Source organism: Corythoichthys intestinalis, chromosome 6 (genome assembly GCF_030265065.1).
Source record: "Corythoichthys intestinalis isolate RoL2023-P3 chromosome 6, ASM3026506v1, whole genome shotgun sequence".
Classification (NCBI taxonomy): domain Eukaryota; kingdom Metazoa; phylum Chordata; class Actinopteri; order Syngnathiformes; family Syngnathidae; genus Corythoichthys; species Corythoichthys intestinalis.
The window spans coordinates 56,079,560-56,104,421 of NC_080400.1; the positions used below are offsets into that span (position 1 = coordinate 56,079,560).

Below are 24,862 nucleotides of genomic sequence, written 5' to 3' on the forward strand. Positions count from 1 at the left end.
AGACAACAGCCCTCTCGTCAGTCTACCTTTGGTGCCCCCCCCCAATTCCCTAGTGGTTTGCTCCATTATGCTTCAGTCGCAAATTTGGCAGAAGTTTATTCTTGAAAGGAAATGTCATCGAAAAGACAACAAGAGTCGGGGGCGGAAAAAAGGAAGAGGAAAAAGGAGCGAGATGATGCCCGCGCATCACTTGCAGGTAAGAATGTTTTTTTTTTTTTTTTAAACAATTGTTTATTTATTATCAGCTACGTTTACATGACTACAATAATCTGATAACTGGGAATAACCAGGTAATGACAATAATGAGATTTGACGCATTTACGTGCACTTCAGTGATGTGATAATCAGGAAAAACCTGGTTTACATGTTAAGTCAGTAGTTCGATTTCTTTAGTACATGACGTAAAACTCTTGGTCTCAGCATAGGCCTTCCTCCATGTCTACCAAAAACCCATGCTTGCTTGAAGTTGTTCCACTGAACCTCTTCAAATGCGAGTGTGGCGATTGCGTTACACAAGCTCGCTAACTGCAGAGTAGGCCCATAGGCGGAAAGCGAATCAGTTTGGCGTCCCTACTCTAGCGACATCCGTTTTTCCATTTGTACACATGCTCAGAGCGGTGTTTATCAGATAAAGGATAGCGGATCATGCTCTTTACATGACCACTTGAATAATCTGGTAACTCGAGAAATGGGGTTATGATCGGTTTATTAGTGTGCACAACCAAAAAAATCCACTCCAAAACACTGTGGTGGAAATGATGTGACTTGCAAATTCATTGCACAATGAAAATTAAATGGAATGTTATGAGACATACCGGTAGTGGCTTTATGCAACGACTATGTTGATACCGAAAATTTTCCATTAGTAAAAAGCCGTAGTCATTTCGAGAGGTTCAGAAGCCAAGAGCGACATCTACTGGTGAAACTAATTAGAAAAAAAAAACAATCTTAAAGCTATGTAGATTTCTCCTTTCATATTCATTGTTTCCACATTACGTCCAGCATGTTTATATAGTGCCCTATCAGTCCATGTCTATAAAGGTATAATATTAAAGTTTTCATGTATCTGGGTTTTAAATATGGGCCTGCATAATACTATAATAAATTTATAAAATGTTTGTACCATGGTTCAAAACAATATTTCACCGTATAATCCCTGAATGTTTTGTCTTGTATTGGTGGATGGGGGGGGGGGCATTTATGCCTAGGGCACCAAAATAGCTAGCGCCGGCCCTGCATGTGACTATAATAGTCCTGTGTTGAAAAGAAAAAAAAACTTGTCCAAACTTCATCTTATAGCTTTTAAATCAATACTGAATTGTTGTGTACCTGCAGGGAGTGAAATAGGTGGCACAAGCTATGTCAATCACTTTGATGCTCATTGGCCCGCACTGACAGAAGAGAATTAACCCGCAGCATTGCCACGCCGTCTACACGCTCAGATTCAAAGTGGTACATGAGGTCGGACCTAGTGGAACTGAGAAAGTCCATAAATTCTCCTAGTTGTGCTTGGAAAAAAAGAGACAATTCTAAAGATAGAGAACAAGTTATCCCACATATTCTGAATGGTTTGGCAGAATGATCATCGATGAGTGGGCGTGCCGTTTTCGCTCTGCTTTTCAGGGTTGACTCGGACTGCCAGGGTAGGTTAATACTTTTCACACCGCCTAAAGAAGGTAGGACTGTGTTATGTGCGCAGAACATCACTCTTATGTCGTTTTCTGTAGTTATTTACCGTTCCGTATCTTGTAAAGACGCATTTATCTCCACTGTGGCTATACTGTGTTATCTAAAGCGTTATAATAATCATTTTCACTTCATACTGTTAAAATGAATGACAATCTAAAATGAGCACGGTCTTTAAAAAGGGCAAAACACTCACTAATACTGCTTGTATGGCAAACTATTCTTCGCCATTTATCACAGATTGTTTAATGTTGTGGCTAACTGTTTGGGTGTTCAATTCCAATCCATGTGTGCAAGGGCGTTCCTAAGCTACAGGGCGAAAAAATGCTTTGACCCCCCGCCAAAAAAACAAACAAAAAAACACACACACAAAATACACAGTATTTGCTAAGAATGTTACATTTATTAATGCTATTAAACTAGTTGAAAGTGCATAAAAATGACAATGTGCAAGACAATATTAATTTAACACCACCAACATTTATTATTAAGAAAGTGTGGAAGATTCTACTTGTTACTAGTTGGCTCAGATGTGTTGACCACAACAGGGTCTCCGGTTAGAGAGCACAGGTGACATGTGCTGTCATGTTTTTGTTCACAGTTGTTCTTTGTGAAATGTTTGAATTCTCAGTTGATCTTTGTGACGCATTAAGGAGCACACTGTCTTTGTGACCCATTAGGAGCGCACTGTATTTAAGGACGCCTGTGTCTATCAGCCGTGTTGGGCGATTGCCTTGCTTACCGTTGTGTGTGCCCTCATATTCGTGCAAACAACTTTGATCATTTTGTTTTTTTGTACTCTATTTTCTATTGGGCTTTGTGCTCCCTTAGTAGCACTTTGTTAAATTCGCGTACTGTTTGGCATGCTTCCTTTATTATGCTTAAATTTTTTTTTTTTTTTTTTAAAATACAAACCTATTCGCTATTTCTGTTCTATAAAATACTTTTTGGGGCTCATGTACAGTTGTGTATACATGTACAGACATTTAGTATCTGTTGAATAACTTGCAGACATAGAGTCAACATTCACAGACCCCTTAATATGTTTCACTTATTAAACATTAAACAACATTTTAAACTATAAACCAACAATAGTGAACATTTGCACGCTATCTCCCTTCAAACCACTACTTTCACTACTCACATTAATTAGTTTGATATGATGCTGACACTCATAGCCAATAAAAAAAACAACTAACAACTACGAAATTACGAACGTGACCGATTTTTAAAAAATGAACACAAAAATACATTTAACACAACTATTCCTCCACTTAGCATTGTGAGGAATGTGCACAATCTATATGCAGCGCCTTTAATTCACTTTAGAAGGCACACTCACATCATCATTGAAGGCGCTGACGCATGAACAGGGAAATGCAGAACTGGAAATAAAAGCGCGAGCAGTTTCCAAAATAAAAGTGCCGCTCTAAATAGAAAGTAAATTAATTAAACAGCTAAACTATTAAACGACTTTAATAATTCTTAACAGAAAGCATACATATACATTATACAACTAGGTCAAATATTCAAGAGAAAAAAAAAAATTCTTTGCACATTAAAAATCAATGTCAACTCTAAGTGACTGACACTGCCAAGGGCGTAGGTTTTGTCTCAATATTGGTAGGGACGATATAACAGCATAACCTGCATGTACACTTTTTGCTGGGGACGGGACATTAATAAGACCAAACAGATAGGCTGAACGGGGGTCATGGCTACATTTCTCACCAATATGAACCTAATTAATTGATAGGCTAAATGATTAATGCAAAAATAAATCTGTATTGACCTGTACTAACTTTCACATGGCAAATTTATAACGTCTTTATCTGATCATTTTTCCTGAATCTAGTCGAATAATTTTCTCCATTTTGTTTTGAGTGTTAAAGGCGAGTTATCAGATTGATGTGTCACATTCTTCCACTTGTTTTAAGTAAATATTACAACAGTATTTATTCTTATTAAGGATGTACATCTAAAAGTTGGTAATTTTTCACCTAAATCACGAAAAAAAAAAAAAACTCTTAAATAATGTTTTGAACAACATATTTTCTTGAATTAAGAACATTTCTGACAAACAATAAAAAAATAAAGTATATACAATCTTTTTGCTTAAAATAAGTTTTCAAAACTACTAAAGAAACATTTTGAAAACTACCAGAATATATAATTATATTTTATTATTATAATAATTACATTAACATACACGTGAGGAAAAACGGCATGGAGAATGAATGAATGAATATTAACATACACGAGACAAATAAATGAAATGATAAAATAAACAGTTCTGCGCATGCGCGTAATGTTAAAAATGGCCACAAATGCAGCGGTTCCAGAGTAAAAACTACAAACTTTCGATAAAGAAAGGAATATTTACTACTTCACGCCGCTCTCTCACTGTTAACGTCTTCGCCGTGTCTTTAAGCATTTATTTATGCCATATTTATGTTGCACGTGTATGTTTATAATGTAACTTGTTTATTTAGCACCTTTGGATAACTTTGAGAGTCTAACTGAATGTAAAAAAGTGCTTATTCACCACCACAAAAGCTTCGAGAACAAAATATTATTAGGGTGAAAATTTTGACAGAACAACGCCTGTAACGCCTGTGTGTGTGTGTGTGTGTGTGTGTGTGGGCAGGGGGTATGGTCACGTCATCAGCCAATCAAACTTGCGTTTGAGGGGGGGAAAATGGACGAGCATATTCAGCAAATGAAAAGGGTCAATATACGTCTGAACATATTGAAAGTACTATAATTCACTTAACAATGGTAGGGTTAATTCTATCCTTACAACATGGGAAGACAATCTAAATCACCTATATAGTTAAAGTCATTATATAACGCAAATAAGGTTGCGTAAAATTTGGTGGGGACAATTTGAGCATCCTGAAAAGTTGGTAGTGTTATGTCCCAACCGTCCCCATGCAAACCTATTCCCTTGCTGTTTACTGATCCAAACCCCGCCCCTGCAGGAGGGCGTCATTGCAATGCTAGTGGGCCAATTAAAAAGGTAGACAATCACTCGCGTGTACGTCGCGTACATGCGCCCTGAGCAATTTGCCGCCCCAGGTGACCGCCCAACCTCACCCTGCTAGGAACCGTCATTGGATGTGGTTTCAAATGATGCAGATGTGGAAACTACACCGTACTGCCCGTCTGTATAGAATATATAGTATGTAGTAATTTTAAACGGGTATGCTATTTTTGTGGTATTTTGTATACCATTATGTACATTTGCAGTATCTGAACCTTTTGGAATTTCTCACATTTCTGCATAAAATCCCAATCAAATGTGATCTGACCTTTGTCAAAATCACACAGATGAAAAAAACAGTGTCTGCTTTAACTAAACCTATAATTGTTTGGGTAGTTTTTTATATTGTAATGAGGATAGTATGCAAATAATGACAGAAGGGGGGAAAATAAGTAAGTAAACCATCACATTTAATATTTTGTGCCCCGCCCCTTTGGCAGCAATAACTTTAACCCAACGCTTCCTGGAGCTGCAGATCTCTCTGGCACATTGATCAGGACTAATCTTGGCCCATTCCTCTTTACAAAACTGCTGTAGTTCAGACAGATTCCTGGGATGTCTGGCATTTATCGCTGTATTTAGGTCATGCCACAGCATCTCAATGGGTTCAAGTCTGGACTGTGAATTGGCCACTCCAGAACGTGTATTATATTCTTCTGAAAACATTATGAAGTTTGTTTACTTCTGTGTTTTGAATCATTGTCTTGTTGCAGCATCCATCCTCTTTTTAGCTTGCCTTCAACTGTCTGACAGTGTCAGGTTTTCCTGCAAAATATCCTGATAAACTTTTGAATTCAGTCTTCCAATAACGATTGCAAGTTATCCAGGCCCCGAGGCAGCAAAACAGCTCCAAATCATGATGCTCCCTCCGCCATCCTTCACGGTGGGGATGAGGTGTTGATGTTGGCAAGCTGTTCCATTTTACCTCCACACATGACGTTGTGTGTTACTCCCAAACCATTCAACTTTGGTTTCAACAGTCCACAACTTCTCTGACTACTGATTGATGAACATCCAGACTTTTAGAGATGATTTTGTATCCTTTTCAAGCTTTATGCAAATCAACAATCCTTGATCGCAGGTCTTTAGACAGCTCTTTTGACCGAGCCATGATGCACATCAGACATTGCTTCTCATCTAGACAATTCTTACCAGGTGTGCGTTTTATAGGGCAGGGCAGCTTTAAACCACTCATCAGTGATTGGGCACACACTTGACTCAAACTGATTGGTAAAAATTGGTTTAAATTGCTCTTTAAATCTACTTAGGCAGAGGGTTCACTTACTTATTTTTCCCCTTTCTGTCATTGTTTGCATACTATTCTCATTAAAATATGAAGACCTATAAATGTTTGGGTGGTTTTAGTTGAAGCAGACTCTGAGTTAAAGTTCCAAAAGTTTCAGACACTTTTTCATACCACTGAAACATGATATTCATGTAACACAATTGTTAATGGTGCTGTTTCTTTGTTTTTGTGCAGGAAAAGTAATATTGAGACATTATCTGTTGGCTGGTCATCATGGTGGTCAGTTGTGGTCTGCTTACTGCCAACAAGGAGAGAGGTAAAAAACAGTTCAAATCAAATGGTGTTCATTACAGTAAATGTCACTTGTGAAGATCTTGACCGTTGACACTCGCCTTTGTTTCCAAAAGAGTCATACATTTAATTGTCCATCCATTTTCTGTACCACTTGGCTTCATTAGCGTCGATGTGAGTTTGACCGTTTACTCGTTATGAGAATATCCATGAGTTTCGCTTATCATACTACAAGCAGACAAATACTGGTCAAGACTTAGACGGCGAATGATCATCGGGTCTGTTGAAGGACGCTATTCTATGTCTTTGTCCTTTGCGTGTTCTTTGAATATTGGGTGGTGAGAATTCTGGTAAATGAGAGGCTGAAGCTGGACAAGTTTGCTTCTAAAGCTTTATAAACAGGATATCCTGGGTACAAATGTTGCAGTGACGTGCGGTGAGGTTCGTGGTTGGTGAGGCACTGACTCCTTAAGTGTCAGATTTACAAATATATAACCAAAATGGGTAGCTTATTCAATTAACTACTGGTTATTTCATATCTCATCAGCATTCTTCACAAAACACACACACACGGTACATATTACAGATACGTAAAGGTAGAAAATAACATGCATTTGCGCTACACTCTCCATGTGTTGGAATTTCCATCGCAAGTTTTTAGTTCATACAACATAAATGAGTACAGAGTGGTGTACAAAACCACAGATTTCAATTTTAACCTTTTGTGAAATATTCAGTTGTTTTTAAAACTTGAATCTGATACTTAAATCAATTTAATACAGATTGCTCAACAAAAAGCATGAAAAGAAAAAGTATATTTTATTTAAGGCCAAAATTTAGTTTTAAAATATTAAGATTAAAATGAAAACTGTGGTCTTACCTTTATTTGTAGATGAAGTCCATGCGCCTGCCCTTCGCCACAAAAACCTCAGTTACTTTGTTGTAAAAGTCCTCCTTATTTTCCTTTAGTTTTAAAAGTCTCTCCGCCTCAATGGAGATGATCGCCAGGGAGGAAAGTTGTCCTGAATCGGTCCTATTCCGACTGTATCACATCACCGATTGCTTCAATTAGATCGTTCTGTATTCTATTTGACAAGCCAGAAAACACAGTGGATGTGTCCAAATGTCTAGCTAACCTCTCATCTTTCTCAGCAAAAGCGTATAAAAGTTCGACATAATTGCCACGATTAGTAGAGCTTGCCCTCTCATCGTTACCACGAAATGCTAACTCCTGCTTAGCTAAGAAGCAGGTTTCAAAATCTCGCGGTTCTCCTTTACCTTAGCTTTGTGGGTGCTAACGTTGAGCCGCCGCTGTTCGTTCAAAGCCAAATCGATCCTTGAGCTTCCAAATTTTTTTAAAGGAATGTGAGTGTACGATCTCTCATGTTTGCTGAGACTTCGTGGTAAATTTTTCATGTCACAATATCCCGTGTTAGTCCAGACATTGGCACAAGTTGAGAACAAAAGGCATGGGAACCAGTAAAGGCAGTTTTTCGAAGGACAGCCACACAGCCAGTCTTTTCGGGTGTACCACTCCGTTTGAAAAGAGCGAGTTATCTTAGACTGTCCCGTAGTTTGAAGCAAACCTTTTAGCTCCGGCGTTGGTCTTCCTCTGTTAATCAGGTCCACTTTTGACTGAAAGTCCAGTTTTGAGAATTTTTAAAGTTTGGATATACAGTATAATCCTCTTCCATTTTGGGAGTCCGATGTCGACGTAGTAAACAATACAAAACGGCTCGCTGCAGTACACTTGATTCGCCTGCCGCCATTACCTGTTGGCTCACGTTCGCCCCCTTTCTGTGCGGCAGCGTACTATCTGCCGCAACCTGTGCCTTTTCACTGCGGTTTTATTTCCCATCAGCAAAACTAAATATGTCGCTAACAAACATTAAACTTTAAGGGTTAAAGACATTAGCCAGACTGTGGAAAATCAGGTCAAATAAACGTATCTGGAAACATTATAATGGCGACATGCAGATGTACGGCAACCAGCATGCTCCAATTCCATGTATCAACCCAGTTTGTTATGGATTGCGCAATCATAGGTGAGGCTTTCCTAGTTGCTGCCGCACCTCTCGTTTCATTTCGTTATTTGAACAGGAAATGGGCAAATTCAGCGATTTTGACTATAAAAAATGTTTGAAATGAGTCATACATTAAGAGCAATGGACAAATATTAATATAAATTTGATGCTATAATTATTTTTTTGTCATGATGACAGGTGAGGCTCTGCCTCACCTGCCTCCCCTGACCGCACGTCACTGAAATGTTGATACAGACAAGGGCTGTGATCTCGCAAAAGTACAAGGAAACAATACGAGGCAAGTCTTTTTATACTGTTGACAGAACAAAACCGAAACTAACTGTAGCATAACCTGGAGATTTTCCACCAGGATAACATCTCAAGTTGAGACCTTGAAAGCCTGGTCCTGGCTGGTACGAGAGTGAGTCATAGCAGTTTCTGATAAGCCATAGTAGCACATTGTGGTCGTTCAAGGTTATAGGAAAGCACTCAAACATAGTTAAATATTGGCATGGTTCAATATGCAATGATACAGTCTTCAGGTCCGATCTTGTACTTCTTTTGTTCGAGCAGGTAGTTAAACAGATCAAGGAAAAATATTTAAAGGGCAGGGGAATTGGAGGTGCAAGAGGAAGTAATCTGATTAAGGAAGTACATAAAGAATGCCTGCATGAATCAAACTGACTGCGATTTCATATGGGGGCGTCCACTTGTATGTTAGTTCCTTTAAAGGGCATTGAAGTGGAAGTGGAGGTGAAAGACCACGTGGCTGTAGTGGTCTACACTCAGCACTACGAGAATAAGGAGGACAAAGCCATCGAGGCCGTTTTTGTCTTCCCTCTACCTGGGGATGCTGCCGTGTGCCATTTCAGTGCCAAAATTGGACAAACTGAGATTGTAGCTGAAGTCAAAGAGAAACAGGAGGTGAGTCGGATCCCAAAGTTCAGCGAGGTACAAAAAGACAATGTGAACACCACATGTCGTGCTCTCCAGGCTCGAGAAGAGTACGACGATGCGCTCAGCTCCGGTCAGCAGGCTTTCCTCCTGGAGGAGAGTGACCAGAGCCCAGACATCTTCTCTCTGAATGTCGGTAGTCTTCCTCCAGGAGAGAGCGCCTCCATCAGACTGGAGTATGTCACTGAGCTGGCTGTGGAGGCTGACAGTGGCCTGAGATTTTGTCTGCCTGTAGTACTCAATCCTCGCTACCAACCTCAGGGTAGGACAACAATCAGCACTTACTCTCTAAGCATCAATGTTTTTTTTTTTTTTTTTTTGTTACCATAACGTGTACATTTTAAGGTAGATAAGCAACAAAAAGGTAAGATCATCATTTTAGGATTTTAAGGTTCAACAAATCAGCTGGTTCCAACAGACATACAGAGGGATTGGCAGAACCACAGGACATCATAAGAGTGCATGGAAAGTACAAGTGCAAAGCATAGGACATTTCACCCATAAAGCCAATAAATCACCATTCAATGACAGGGATTAAAAGAAGTGTCCTATCGCTAAACCACGCCCTCAAATCAGAAAACTCGTTCATCAACCGTAGAGTTGCACAGGAATGTGCTGTGGGGTCGTGACGTAAAACACCTTTTTTCTAACTTTAAAACCCGATGGTTTAATGCTGAGTGTAGAGTACCTGTAATTCCGACACCAGCTACCCCAAAAGATTGGGAGAGGAATCCTTTCTCGTGCCTTTTTCAATGCCTAAAAGAAAGCTCGCCAAACCCAGCTATGGATAAAGGTCTCTCGTTGACCACATAAACAGCTGAATGTCAAGGCATTCACCAAGGACACTCATGCTTGCTCAAAGGTCAGTTAAGGATCGCTTAGTAAAAAAATAAATAAATAAATAAATAAAATAATTTAGATAGCATTTAATAGAAACATAGACATACCTATTAAAGTTTGACTGCCTACTTGTTTACTAGCCGGTCACTACACAAATAGAATAATATATAACTCTAAGCTGTCAAGACCCCAGCACTGAAATTACAAAGTAAACACCACAAACTTTCTATAAAGAAGGAAATACGTACTTACGTTTGGTAACGGAAGGACGCACACGAAGGAAAGTTCTTTTCACACACACCTAGCATGTGGCTCAACTCGAGTGCATTTATTTACGCGGTATTCATGTTGCACATGTATGTTTATGTAAGTTGTTTATTTAGCAACTCTGGATAATATTGAGAATCCAACTGAATGTAAAAGACCGGTTATTCATTGCCACAAAAGCTTCGGGAGAAAAATCTGACAGAACACATTACATAACATTACTAAGTAGCTAACGCATAGACATCATAATATATTGACAGGACACGGGGCCGATTAATAGGGGGTCTATCTGTCAAAGCTAACCGAGTGGAAACACAGACAAAAAGCTTTTTACGTTAAAAAATTCTTGTGAATAAATGCTTAAATCCCCGAATTCTTTATAATGTAGATATGGACGTAAAACAGTCTCGATTCTTTGTTAAAAGAACAAAGAACCGGGCGGTTAGCATTAATTTTTTTGTAAATATGTCAAATGTGCTGCTAGTCTTTAAGCCACTGTGGCGCCGCCTAATCACCACAAAGAGCTTTTTCCGCTAAAAATTCTTGTGAATAAATGCTTGAATCCCTGAATTCTTTATAAAGATGTAAAACAGTCTCAATTCTTGGTTAAAAGCAAAAAACCGGGCAGTTAGCATTTATTTTACGTAAATATTGCGAATTATGACGCCAGTGCCATAGAGGTTGATTTCTCCAATTGATTATTTTTTCACAATGTTTCAAAATGCATGCATGGTACGAAAAATATAATAATTACTTTGAATCCTCGAACAAATCACTCCTGAGACAATCCTTCCTGTTTGTATGCGGTACAGTTTTCGTACTTTTTCAACCTAAATCCGGCGTAGGATCGCTGCATGTGTTTGAGAATAACTGCGACCCTGCGAGGCAGAGTGTGAGACAGCCCCCTACTTGAAGGCGTGGCGCAGTGTCTGGGGAACATATCCCGTCAATATCATTATGAAGTCCATGCCTAACTTTATAGCTAGATATATATTCGGCCTGTTTAGTTTCTCGTTTTTAAGTTGCGAGTGGTAGCATTTCCACGAATAATGGTCTCCTCTCTGTAAAGTTTAATACCATGGACATACCGCTCAACTGCAACTGCAACCCTCTCTGTCTGCTTCTAGATGAAATTCTTTAAAAAAAAAAAAAAAAAAATCGGGTCTCTTGCCAGCTGTGGTAGTGAATATTCAGAAATTTGAACTCTCACCATCAACCATTGATCGTTCGTTCACTCAGTAACTCCCTGCAACTCCAGATTAACAACTGTTACACTAAATGCCTACCAAAATGTCCCCCACATCAATCTTGGACAGTTTAGCCTCTTGGACTATGCCACTTTAACAGAAATTGTGTCAAAATTAAAGCCCACAACATGCTGCCTTGACATCCTTCCTTCAAACTTTTTCAAAACTGTTTTTCATTGCATATTTCTATCCAAACAGGAGAGTTTCCACAGACTTTAAAAACTGCACTATTAAAACCTCTCCTAAAAAAACCTAATCTGGATGCCTCAACCATTAGCAATTACAGGCCAATATCAAATCTGACATTCCTGGGGAAAATTATCGAAAGGGTTGTGTTCGAACAGATCCAGACTTTGATGCAAAACAATCTTTTTAACTCATTTCAGTCTGGATTTCGGCCACAACACACCACTGAGACCGTGCTTATCAAAGTCCTAAATAATATTCGTCGGAATACCGATGCAGGCAAATCATCTGTTCTGTTACTATTGGATCTCAGCGCCGCATTCAACACGGTTGATCACAACATACTACTCAGCAGATTGGAACAGTGGGTAGGGCTTACTGACACTATTCTTCAGTGGTTCACATCGTATCTACATAATAGGGATTTCTTTGTGTCAATCGGAAACCATCAGTCAGAACGAACCAAATTCACGTGTGGAGTCCCTCAAGGGTCAATTCTTGGACCACTCTTATTTAACATCTACCATATATGCTTCCGTTAGCTCAGATAATGGAACAGTATGACATCTCCTATCATGCCTAGGCAGATGACACACAACTGTACATTTCTGTGTCCCCACATGATTATAGTCCCTTAGTCTCCCTGAGTAAATGCATTCATCAAATCAATGAATGGATGTGCCAGAATTTTCTCCAGTTAAATGTGGAGAAGACAGAGGTGATCATTTTTGGGCCAAAAAAGGAAAGGTCAAAGATAAGCAGGCAACTTAGCACAATGTCACTTACAGCTACAAATCAAGTCAGAAACCTTGGCGTAATGATTGACTCAGACCTAAAATTGGATAGCCATCTAAAGTCTGTCACTAAATCCGGTTATTACCACCTAAAAAATATAACCAGAATTAAGGGGCTTCTGACTCAACAAGACATGGAAAAACTTAAATATGCATGCATTAATTTTCAGCAGATTGGACTATTGCAAAAAAAGGAAAAAGGTGATGCTCACCATTGAAATTAAGATGGAAATGATGGAATATGCCTTCGATCTCGACGGTCCTCCTTCAACCTCCGTTCTTGATGAGTTAAGGCGAAAATTATTACTATTGTAACATTGGCAAGAAAGTCGCTCAGGTTTTTAATCATTTATTTTAGAATTTTTGCAACACAACACAACACTGTCCGCCGTAGCCGACGCCAAGAACAACAGAACATGAAAAGTGAAAGTAAAATCTCTAACGTATCTCTCTTACTCTCTTGTCAGTCAGTTCAGGAACAGCATGCAAAACACAACCGCCACATTAGAACCCATTAAGGATGTTGCGTAGGTTTTTGGGCTGCGGAACGAATTCATCGATTTATATTGTATTAATCTATTTATAATGTATTCTTATGGGAAAATCCCGCTCAACATAAGACCATTTTGACTTACAACTCAGGTCCTGGAACGAATTAAATTCGTATGAAGAGGTGCCACGGGACTTTATTGCTTACAGTGGTATAACATTACAGCTACTTGTAGTTTTGTATGTTTTTGTAACATATGACATGTTTTCATGGAATGAACAATGTTTCCAGGAAGTGAAGGTCACGGCGTCAAGGTGACGGCTGTTCCCGCCTCTCTCGTGCCGTACAGTCTGTCCTTCTCTGCCAGGGTGTCCTCTCCCCGTGAGGTTTTGAAAGTGGACTCCAAGTGTTCCCTGGAGCCTCTGCAGTACCTCAACAAGGAGAAAACCCAGGCGGTTGTATGTTGAACACTCTTGTCTTCTGCGTTTTATCCCGTCTGAAGCATGCTATTTATTGTTGTCGTATTTGTTTTGGGGATTTGAGGTTAAACTGGCTGCAGGACACAAGTTTGACAGGGATATTGAGCTGTTTATATACTACAAGAATGCCCACCAGCCAGCTGCTGTGGTGGAGGCAGGAAAAGCGTTTGCAACACCTGGTGAATTCCAAATTTTCATTGAATGTGTCTGCATGCTTTCTAATGCTTAAAATTCTCCTTTTCTTTCGTATTTGTGATTCAGGCACAATAATTGGGGATCCAGTAATGATGCTGAGTGTGTACCCTGAGTTTTCCCAGGAAGTCATGTCTTCAATTACCACAAGTGGAGAATTTGTGTTCTTACTGGACAGATCTGGAAGTATGGATGGTGCTCGGATCAGCAGCGCCAGGGTAATCAGAATATTCGTGAAACAACTAAGCCAGCCTGCAGTGGAAATGCTGATCATGGTTTAACATTCCCAAATAGTACTGTTGTGACATGGTTAGCATTCATTTGTGCTTCTCCTTTACAGTTTCCTTCACTCTGTATGTCTCAATTCCCTGCAGGATACTCTCTTGCTGCTTCTGAAGAGTTTGCCAGTGGGCTGCTATTTTAACATTTACAGTTTCGGCTCATCCTTCGAACCCATTTTCCAGTAAGAATCTAGCCTTTTTCAGTCCAATAAACTTTTAATACGGTATCCTGTTTGGTCTTGCAGCACATGTGAATGTGAACTGTGAATTTTGATGGCAGGAATAGTATAGAGTACAATGAAACCACATTGGAAAAGGCTCAAAAGAAAGTCGAGGAGATGCGGGCTGACATGGGAGGAACAGAGATACTTAAGCCCCTCAATCATATTTACAGCCAGCCCTGCATTCCTGGCCAACCTCGACAGGTAATTCACTCCTCTATTTATTGCTTAAAGTAGTCAGTAAGGGCCCCCTTTCTTGCCAGAATATTGTCAGCAGTCCTGACCTACATTTGTCACCTTAATTATATTTGGTCCTTTAGATCAGGGGTCCCCAACCTATTCCACTAAGGCCCACTGTGGGTGCAGGATTTCATTCTTACCAAACAAAATGACAACACTTTTTCCCCAATCTGGTGTTTTACAAGTGCAATCAGTTGATTGCAGTCAGGTGTGGCTTGTTTTAGTAGAAGCCTCATTGGTTCAACTGTCTCTGCTGGATCAGCCGGAACAAAAACCAGGACCCACAGTGGGCCTTGAGGACTGGGTTGGAGACCCCTGCTTTAGATCATTCATTTACAGCAGTCTGTTCTCGTCATTTTGTCATGTCATGTGTCTAGCCTATTTGAATGTTATATTTTGTCCATTCAAATTTCAGCATCTTAAAACGCCTTTTCGAACTACTCAACTGAGTGCCTCCATAAATAGTAGTGCTTGCAAATGTAATTAAAACTATATGAGGTACTGTTTTTTTTTCCAAAATTCTTTTAACACCGGCGAGCTGGCCCTTGATAATGACAGCATGTTTCTGACCTGATAGGCTGGTCAGAGCAAAGCTTTGACAAAAAAAACATAATTATTGCATTCTGCACACCTCAATACATATCTACCGTATTTTTCGGACTATACGTCACACCTGAGTATTAGTCGCACCAGCCAAAACATGCGCAATGAAAAGATAAAAAACATATATAAGTCGCACCGGAGTATAAGTCACCTTTTTGGGAGGAAATTTATTTGATAGACTCCAGCACCAAGAACAGACATGTCATCTTGAAAGGCAATTTAAAATACAATAGAGTACAACAGGCTGAAAAGGTGTACGTTATGCTAACATTACATTACGCTAGAAGTTAGATCGCCCTAAAAAATCCAGACCGACCGGCCCGCGGGTATTAAAGCCCGACGCGGCCCGAGCCCGATCAATTAACTTGATCTGCTTGCCCGAGCCTGAAAAAGCCCGATATTTTATGTTTTAGTTGTAGGCACAAGTCCGAAAAAAAGCAAAATTATATGTTTTATTTGTGAGGACTCAGGAGAAGGAGGAAATGCGGGTATGCGATGCGTGGTTGCGTTTTGTGTGATCACGTTTGTAGCGATGAGGTGCATATATACATAATGATAACAAATTAAAGCCTATCTTTTGTAACAAATTCTCCCAGTTAAACAAGACTGTAAGAAGGATATTCAATAAACATTTATATATTTTATATTTGCGTGTCTGTTCTAACAGGTGGATAGTAGACATTTATTTTAATCTCCTCGAGTTGGCAGAAAAAAACCCGCAAGTTTTCTCAATGTTTAAATAGTCTACATATTTTTATGATCATTACAAATGCATTTACGTACAAACATTATATTACCCTTTGTATTGTACTGCTTATTTCAATTGTTACAATATGAAAGCGGTGATATTCAAAGGTGGAAGTCCAGTCAGTTCCCAAGTACCAAATTCATGGCCTTCCACTCCATAGGCTACACAATCTTCATAAAGATTTTTTAGCCTATTAGTAGGGATGTGCCATCTTAGGCACCCCACGATTCGATTTGATTACGATTCAGGATGCAACAATTCGATGTTCGAACAATGATCATGGTATTGACAATGATCACGATTATCACAATTATCGATGCATCATACATTATTGATTATTAAAGTAGCCAAACAAATTTATGTCCATTATTTATTTAATATGTCCTAATAATTCAACAGGAACGATGGAAACATGCCCACACAACAAAAAGCTGCACTTAAGCAGTTTTTTTTTTTTTTTTTTTTTCAAAGAAGAAATGTTAACCATTTCAATGGCAGTACGGTACTTATTTCTCAATATGACTAAACAACACAGCTGACCTTAAACTGCTCTTTTTCACAAGAAGCTGCAAAAACATTAGCTATTTCAAAGGCCGTACTTATTTCTCTCAGCAATACAATAAAATTTACACTGGTGGAATGATTTCCAAATTTTCTGGAAACAAACAAAGTGCCATTAGAAATAAGACTAAATTTAACCTATATACTTTGTTTTCACAGATTTTTGTACTATTTAGCATGTTTGTAGTACTAACGCTGTACTTGATCCCGGTTTTACACATTCTGCATCTGGAGTAACTTTGGTACACAACCAAACAACACACAAATCGACACGTAAGCAAAGTCGCTAATCAGCATAGCACTCGGCGCTAACTAGTAACTTCAAAAACAACAAAAATGAAGGTTGAACAATAACAGAGGGTTTGCGTACTCACCTCTTATAGACGCACATGGGACATTTTCCAATCAACCTGACTTGAACCTACTGCTGGACAACTGAAAGGCTAAGAGCAAAGAATTATCTCTCTTCCCCTCTCGCTCTAAAAAAATAACTTGCGCACAGAAGACGACCCATAGCGCGACCCGGTTCTTGCCGGTCTCATACAGAAATGTATTTTCGAGTCTTTTGAACAGGAGTAAATTTCTCGCTCAGTAACTATCGCTGTAGCAATCTTAACCTTGTGCATCCTTTTAGATGTCCGGGCGGCAGCGAAGCAGGCTGTCGTTAAGTTATTAGGGAAAATCATCGTTTTTTTCAACATTTATGAATCGTAATCAAATCGTCACTTGTCGAATCTCGATGAATCTAATGATCGATTTTTTGGCACACCCTTACTATTCAGTAACACTGCTCTTTGGCACATGCACATTCAACACACAAATTCACACACATTCTAAGTATTTGAAACAGGCTAAACTGGTAGCTCTGTCAACTGTTGTTTGCCAAATCTCTTTGTGTGCACTTTAACTGAAAAGGACAATTGTTTATGCCATGACACTTCTCAGGCAGAAGTATTACAGAGGTGATGCAGGTTTACATTTTAGTCAAAAGTACAATTTCCACCCAGCTTTTTGTCTTCACTGACGGCGAAGTGGGGAACACAAATGCAGTTATAAGCTTGGTGAAGAAGAATTCCAGTTCCCACAGGTCAAACTACTCACACACAGTGAATCGCAAAATGCAATACGTTGTCTTCTTTCAGTACGTGTTTGAAACAAACCACCTGTATTGCAGGTGCTTCTCTTTTGGGATTGGGGAAGGAGCAAGCACGGCCCTCATCACTGGTTTGGCAAAGGAGGGGCGGGGTTATGCCCAATTCATCACAGGAGCTGACAGGATGCAACCAAAGGTTCACAAGAAATTGAGCATTTTTTAAAATCAAATCTTATAGTCCAAAACAAGTTGTCAAAGACATAACGGAACACAATAATTTTGTGACAACAGGTGATGCAATCGTTGCAGTTTGCTTTGCAGCCAGCAGTGAAGGACATCTCAGTTAACTGGGATTTGCCAGAAGGGGTGTCTGTCACACCTCTGTCTCCACCTCTAACTGCTATCTTCAAGGGTCAACGGTCGCTCATTTATGCTCAGCTCACGGGACAGGTAGGAGAAATGTCGTAAACTATCAACCAAATTTAAAAAAAGCAGTGATTCACTCCTCTTGATTACTCTGTTAAATTAGAGGTATTGCATATTTTCTATGCATCATTCTAAAGCATATTAAAGTAATAGTTTTACCTTGAGTTTATTTGTGAAAGCTATAAATTTCTAGGGTTGCCAACTCTGTAAAAATTGGTAGAGCCAGCTGACCCGTTCACCGTCACCCTTTAATAATTTTTTAATGTCAAAAGTGATTTTTTAAATTATAATAACTTACTCAAAACTGAATAAATTAGGTACCAACAGTGATCCCTCGCTAAGTCGCGCTTCAAAATTCGCGCCCTCCGTCCATCGCGGATTTTTTTTCCAAAGCACAGTATGCGTCAATCATCGTTTAACTTGTTGAACAGTTGCTGTGGCAACTCATTGTGTGTAAGTGAAGAAACGGAGTGGATTTGAGTGGACTCACTCAATGAAGCATTTAATAAAGATAAGCATTTTTATACTTTATTCTTGTTTGAAAATAATTCGGTGGGACAGTAGGATGTTTAAAACTTAGAATTATTACATTTGAAGTGCTTAAAAACATTTATTGAAATATACATATGGCGGAAAACACTCAGGTGACTTGAAGTTCCGCTCTGAGGCCCCCAATTTGGCCCAAAAAAAAAAAAAAAAAAAAAAAAAATCCTATATGCATGTGTGACACATCATTGGAAAGCTTAAAATCTCAATTTTCTGGGGGGGAGAAAAATTTTGAACAGGGTGGCATTTAAAAAAGTTTAAACTCCTAAACCCTAACTTGAGGTGAGAGCATGAGAGAGCATAACTAAAGACACCATAATTTTAAAGAGATATTATTGCATCTTTACCTTGTTACGATCCAAAAACTCAGTGTAGCCTGTCTTACCGAGTGTCAAGACACAGGTGTGAATGGCCACAGCTGGGGGATTTTATGGGTTAAACACAATAATATCACTCGCCACCCTGTGGTCTGGGGTGTGAATTGCAACCTGTCAAAATGACGGATGGACTTCAGTTTTTTCTGTCACCGTTTTAAAAAACCGGTCAATGACGGAAAATATTCGGTTAACGCAACCCCTACATCAAATATATAGTATGATTCTTAGCTAAAATTAATAGACATTCTGAATAATAAATATGATTACTTACCTTCTTTTTATAGCTGGATTGCAACAAAAGCAGTTGGCCGGTGTCTGTGAACTGGGGTACACATGGTAAAACGGGCAAATTAAGAATCGTTCAGGGCTTAATGCACCATGAAACTGCTATGGCAGCATATAAACATATTGGCTTAAAATACAGCTTAAAATAGTTCTTTTGGCTTAAAATACAGCACTTTATTTTAAAAAGGGGCGCAAGAGCAGAAAGCGCTTTTTCAGCTTTCTCTGTGTTTTCCGTCATATACATACATATGTTTTTTTTTTTTTTTTCAAATATAGTTTGGGGAAAAAAGTGAAAAAAAGTCATATTATAGCAGAGGGTTCTGGTCCAATGTTCCCTCTAATTTTTCATGTGTCTGAGCAGACACACAAGCCCCCTGAGCAACATCAGATGTATACACGGTGGCCACAAACCAGTATCACGCCTGTTTAAAAACCTGGCAAGTTACATGGATCATTAAAAGAATGAAATTACAGCAACAATTGATTTGGCCCACTTAAAATAAAAAAATGTCCAAAATCTCATTGTTGTCATTTGGTTAGTAATTCAGTTACCTCATTGTAAGAGTAATTAGTTACTCATCAAAGTAACTGATGTTACTTTTCATGTTCTACAAGTTAATACATTATACCTTCTATAACATATTTCACATCAAATGATTGAATAATAAAAACACTGTATAAAGGATTTGAGAACATTTGGTGTTTATTTAGATCAAATATATTAGTCTGTTAAAAAAACAAATGCAAAGTGACCATTAACCAATGCAAATCTGTACTGTACAATAAGCAGAGCCCTATCCTTAAACATTCTGTAAAGTAACAATATTAAAAATATAATTCAAGTTTGACAACGCTACCTTTGAAATTCTCTTGCCGGTCGCCATTATCGCTTTCTTGTTGTGTTTGCCAGAGCGTGCAGTGAAGCAGGGCATGATCCGCCCACCTCGCCAATCATCATTGTGTTTGCAACGGTGTCACCAGCCCTTTCCCTCCTCCCCCCAACAAAGGCCCCAAAAACTTCTTGGCATTATAATTGGTTGTTCTGTGCAGCAGATAAAGAATTTATTACCTTGAGTACTATTCTATGTTGTATCCACATTTGTTGCTGCACAATTTTATAACTTATTACAACACAACATAGAGGCTAATTGTTAGCGTGTGACATCATCCAATATATCTTAGCATAAGAGGCTAGCAGGCTAAAATCTAAGATATTGGGTTGTATTAAACATTTATGAATATGCACTGACCCAACAACAGCTTGTACTGTACTTCAAGAAACCCAAATCTCAGGGCACTATTTCTTTATTTCATATAAGTTTTTTTTCTTTTGATGTATTATTAACAATTATGTAATGTGGTTTCTAACCCTACAATATTTCTCAGAGTGCGGAGGGAACAGATGGTCATGTAACTGTGACGTACACGCTAGCAGGACACTCATTCCATGACAAACTCAGCTTTCCCCTACAACCTACAGAGGACACTGGGTAATACGGTCTTTATTCATGCATTGGACACATTAGAGAAGCACATCAACCTTTTAGATGAGAGGTTTTGGGTCTGAATCTCAATTTGGATCCGACTCTTTTGCACCGTTTTGCTTTTCTCCAGATTAACAGTCCACAGGCTCGGTGCTCGAACTCTGATTCGTTGTCTAGAGACAGAGAAGGGTGAGGAAGTGAAGAAAAAGGTGGTGGAAGTCAGCGTCCAATCAGGAGTGAGCAGTTCCTTTACCTCTTTCATTGCTGTCAACAAAACCAGCAGAGAAGCCATTCATGGACCTCTGCTGCAAAGACGTATTCCAGGAGTCTGTGAGTGCTAAAAAAATATAGTATCCACCATTTTGACAAAGTTCGCTTAGCAAATGTATAACCCTGTGACTAAATACTTGGATCGGGGCAGGGGCATTGTACCGGTGATACTGTATTCATTCATTCATTAATTTTCCATGCTGCTTTTCCTCACGAGGGTCGCGGAGTTGCTACAGCCTATCCCAGCAAGGTAATACTGTATATAAATTCAAAATGGTTATGTTGCTCACTAATTCCCATGTAATATTCTCATTTATTTCGCCTCAAACGTATTCCAAGAGGCAGAGCGCTTGGAGGTACATAGCATCATAAAAACTGGGATTGGGGGGACATTTCACCAAAAACAACCACCTTGAAAATGAGATGTTTCATCTCAAGAGGCTATCCTGACCAAATAGATCAATTTTGTCAACAAATTGGATTCCCAAGGAACATCATTTTTGCATTTAACACGGAAGCTGTCAAATGCATTTCACTTATTTAGCATCAAGAGCATTAGTTTAACAGCTAGGATTTGTTAAAATATACATTTTAATTTTGATATCAAACAAACTACTTGAACGCTAAGAAAACATGTTTTTAAATAATGTTTTTACGTACTTTTTCTGAGTGACGTGACTTTATTGCATACCTTTTTACACATTGTCGTGTTTCCACATGAAAGAACTGAATTACCTATTTTCAGACATATATTAAATCTTTAACATATGAATGTTTTTTTTTTTTTTTAATCCAAAAGCCGTAGTCCCCATGATGTTGTCTCACTCCATGGGTAAGTAACACAGTACATACAGATAGTCTCCGTTTAGCACTTTTATGACACTATTTTTTGAGTGGCTTCCTGTTTTGCCATAACCTAGCCAGACGAACAAACTACTTGAACATTATGAAAAAAATGTTTAAAAAAATATGTTTTTACCCACTCTTTTTTCTGATTAACGTGACTTCATTGCATGCCTTTTTACACATTGTCATGTTTCCACATGAAAGAACTGAATTACCTATTTTCAGACATATATTAAATCTTTAACATGTTTTTTTGTTGTTTTTTTTTTGTTTTTTTATCCAAAAGCCAAAGCCTCCAGAATGCAGTCTCACGGCATGGGTAAGTAACACAGTACATACAGATAGTCTCCGTTTAGCACTTTTATAATGACACTATTTTTTGAGTGGCTTCCTGTTTTGCCATAACCTAGCCAGACGAACAAACTACTTGAACATTATGAAAAAAATGTTTAAAAAAATATGTTTTTACCCACTCTTTTTTCTGATCAACGTGACTTCATTGCATACCTTTTTACACATTGTCATGTTTCCACATGAAAGAACTGAATTACCTATTTTCAGACATATATTATATCTTTAACATATGTTTTTATTTTTATTTTTTTATCCAAAAGCCAGAGCCTGCAGTATGCAGTCTCACGCCATGGGTAAGTAACACAGTACATACAGATAGTCTCCGTTTAGCACTTTTATAATGACACTATTTTTTGAGTGGCTTCCTGTTTTGCCATAACCTAGCCAGACGAACAAACTACTTGAACATTATGAAAAAAATGTTTTAAAAAAAATGTTTTTACCCACTCTTTTTTCTGATTAACGTGACTTCATTGCATACCTTTTTACACATTATCATGTTTCCACATGAAAGAACTGAATTACCTATTTTCAGACAGATATTATATCTTTAAAATATATTTTTTTCTTAATCCAAAGCACCAGCTGCCATGCTGCAGGGCAACACCCTGGGTAAGTAACACAATACAGCCCGTCTCAGTTTGGCACTTTTATAATGACACTATTTTTTTGAGTGGCTTCCTGTTCTGCCATAACGTAGCAATTCTGTCGCGTGATCTGTGGTTTGGACTGGATTTCAAAATCGATGCTAGAGGTGGGGCTAACAAGCAAAGACGGAATCTGAAAGAACCAATCACAGAAGCACGGATGTCCCGTAAACGCAATGCTCACTCATGCTGTCAGTTGTAGTCAATTTGTACAAGTAATAGAATGATTCTGAAAAAGCGCCAGCAAATCTCCTACAGCAGCCTCTTTGTCAGATATACGGAAAAAAGATGAGAATGCACACTTTCCAAACCTCAACCAAGAGTTTAAAAAAGGCTCACAGTCACTCCGCTTCATGCCACAAATCCCTCCTTGCATGCTTGTATGCCACTAGCCGATCGTGCCGTCACTTCCTCTTTAGCGTTGACTGCAGATATAGATATATACGTGATACATTCCACGATAAAAATACATTTCTTTTTTTGGGGTGATAATATTTTTTAGATGACTTATAAAAAGCATCCAATGATTGTTGTAGATAGAAAACATAACATCTTTAAATGTGGAAATAGTTTTAATGTACGTGCGTAGAAAATTAAACTCTAACAAATAATATTTACACATGCAAATCTAGGACTCTGAAGCAAAGTACCGCAACTTGAGTGCGACCAGCTGTTCACGTGACTGTGATATGTCACCTCCTCCGATGGCTTTATGATTCTAAACACGAGAGATTCTGACATGTAAATTACTTATTCTTCGAATTGTCTGACATGTGGGTTGAATAATAATATTTTCATTTGTCTAAATTTACCACATAAATCACTAGGGGCATTGTGGCTCAAGTGGAGGCGATATATTATGCCCATGCGCAGAACCAATCGGGCCCTGCCTAAGATTTATTTATTATCAATTAAAGTCTACTGTTTCCTTTTTATGTGTATACGTGCGTTGCTTGGATCAGGGTGTACCTCATACGCTCTATCCGTGTACCCGTTAAGAAATATTTATCGATTTGATCAAATTTATAGAAATCTAAAATTTCTATCATTGAATCTCCATCCATCCATCCATCCATCCATCCATCCATCCATCCATCCATCATCTTCCGCTTGCTCCGGGGTCGGGTCGCAGGGGTAGCAGCTTTAGCAGAGAAGCCCAGACTTCCCTCTCCCCAGCCACTTCAACCAGCTCCTCCGGCGGGATCCCAAGGCGTTCCCAGGCCAGCCGAGAGACATAGTCTCTACAGCGTGTCCTGGGTCGTCCATGGGGCCTCCCGTCGGTGGGACACTCTCCGGGGAGGCGTCCAGGAGGACCAAACAGCCCTCACCAAGGGGCTCGGTACCCCACAGTCCCGGAGCACCCCCCACAGGACTCCCCGAGGCACATGGTCGAAAGCCTTCTCCAGATCCACAAAACACATGTAGACTGGTTGGGCGAATTCCCATGCACCCTCAAGGACCCTGCCGAGTGTGTAGAGCTGGTCGACTGTTCACGGCCGGGATAAAAACCACACTGCTCCTCATGAATCCGAGATTCGACTTCCCGGTGGACCCTCCTCTCAAGCACCCCTGAATAGACTTTACCGGGGAGGCTGAGGAGTGTGATCCCTCTATAATTGGAACACATCCTCCGGTCCCCCTTCTTAAAAAGTGGGACCACCACCCCGGTATGCCAATCCAGAGGCACTGTCCCTGATGTCCACGCGATGTTGTAGAGGCGTGTCAGCCATGAATGCCCCACAACTTCCAGAGCCTTTAGGAACTTCGGACAGATCTAATCGACCCCCGGGGCCTTTCCACCGAGCAGCTTTCCGACCACCTCAGTGACTTCAACCCCAAAGATCAGAGCGCCCACCTTGGAGTCCATAGACTGCTTCCTCAAAGGAAGGCGTTTCGGTGGCTTCGAAGTATTCTCCCCACTGACTCTTACCCAGTGGTGAAAGTGATTAGAACTTCTTGCCGGAACTCGAAGGAGGCAGAAATTTTATTTATTTACTTATTTATTTTTTTATTTTGGGGGGGGGGGGGGGGGGTCAAAACTACTGAAATACAAAGGAAACTGTTTTGGTCAGTTATTTCTATAACACATACAAAAATTTTCATTCAAAATTGTATTTTTTCAATGATTTGCAAAATAAAAG

General features: G+C 39.2%; 1 protein-coding gene across 5 annotated transcripts in view; it reads left to right on the top strand.

Moving 5' to 3' along the window:
* The first annotated feature begins 1,297 nt into the window (after positions 1 to 1,297).
* Positions 1,298 to 24,862, top strand: part of LOC130917540 (von Willebrand factor A domain-containing protein 5A-like) — a 41,169-nt gene continuing 17,604 nt past the window's right edge. Inside the window, exons 1-19 of one of the 5 annotated variants that reach the window (XM_057839065.1) lie at positions 1,298 to 1,643; positions 6,210 to 6,291; positions 9,012 to 9,214; positions 9,284 to 9,506; positions 13,360 to 13,526; positions 13,612 to 13,726; positions 13,809 to 13,957; positions 14,114 to 14,202; positions 14,301 to 14,445; positions 17,401 to 17,480; positions 17,568 to 17,682; positions 17,778 to 17,936; positions 20,507 to 20,610; positions 20,735 to 20,934; positions 21,092 to 21,124; positions 21,674 to 21,706; positions 22,007 to 22,039; positions 22,335 to 22,367; positions 22,654 to 22,686. In XM_057839065.1, coding sequence (XP_057695048.1) covers positions 6,249 to 6,291; positions 9,012 to 9,214; positions 9,284 to 9,506; positions 13,360 to 13,526; positions 13,612 to 13,726; positions 13,809 to 13,957; positions 14,114 to 14,202; positions 14,301 to 14,445; positions 17,401 to 17,480; positions 17,568 to 17,682; positions 17,778 to 17,936; positions 20,507 to 20,610; positions 20,735 to 20,934; positions 21,092 to 21,124; positions 21,674 to 21,706; positions 22,007 to 22,039; positions 22,335 to 22,367; positions 22,654 to 22,686 — 1,957 coding nt within the window. In that variant the 5' untranslated portion in view covers positions 1,298 to 1,643; positions 6,210 to 6,248. Of the gene's footprint in view, positions 1,677 to 6,209; positions 6,292 to 9,011; positions 9,215 to 9,283; positions 9,507 to 13,359; positions 13,527 to 13,611; positions 13,727 to 13,808; positions 13,958 to 14,113; positions 14,203 to 14,300; positions 14,446 to 17,400; positions 17,481 to 17,567; positions 17,683 to 17,777; positions 17,937 to 20,506; positions 20,611 to 20,734; positions 20,935 to 21,091; positions 21,125 to 21,673; positions 21,707 to 22,006; positions 22,040 to 22,334; positions 22,368 to 22,653; positions 22,687 to 24,862 lie in introns of all 5 variants that reach the window. The other 4 variants (XM_057839062.1, XM_057839061.1, XM_057839063.1 and 1 more) reach the window with 4 other exon arrangements.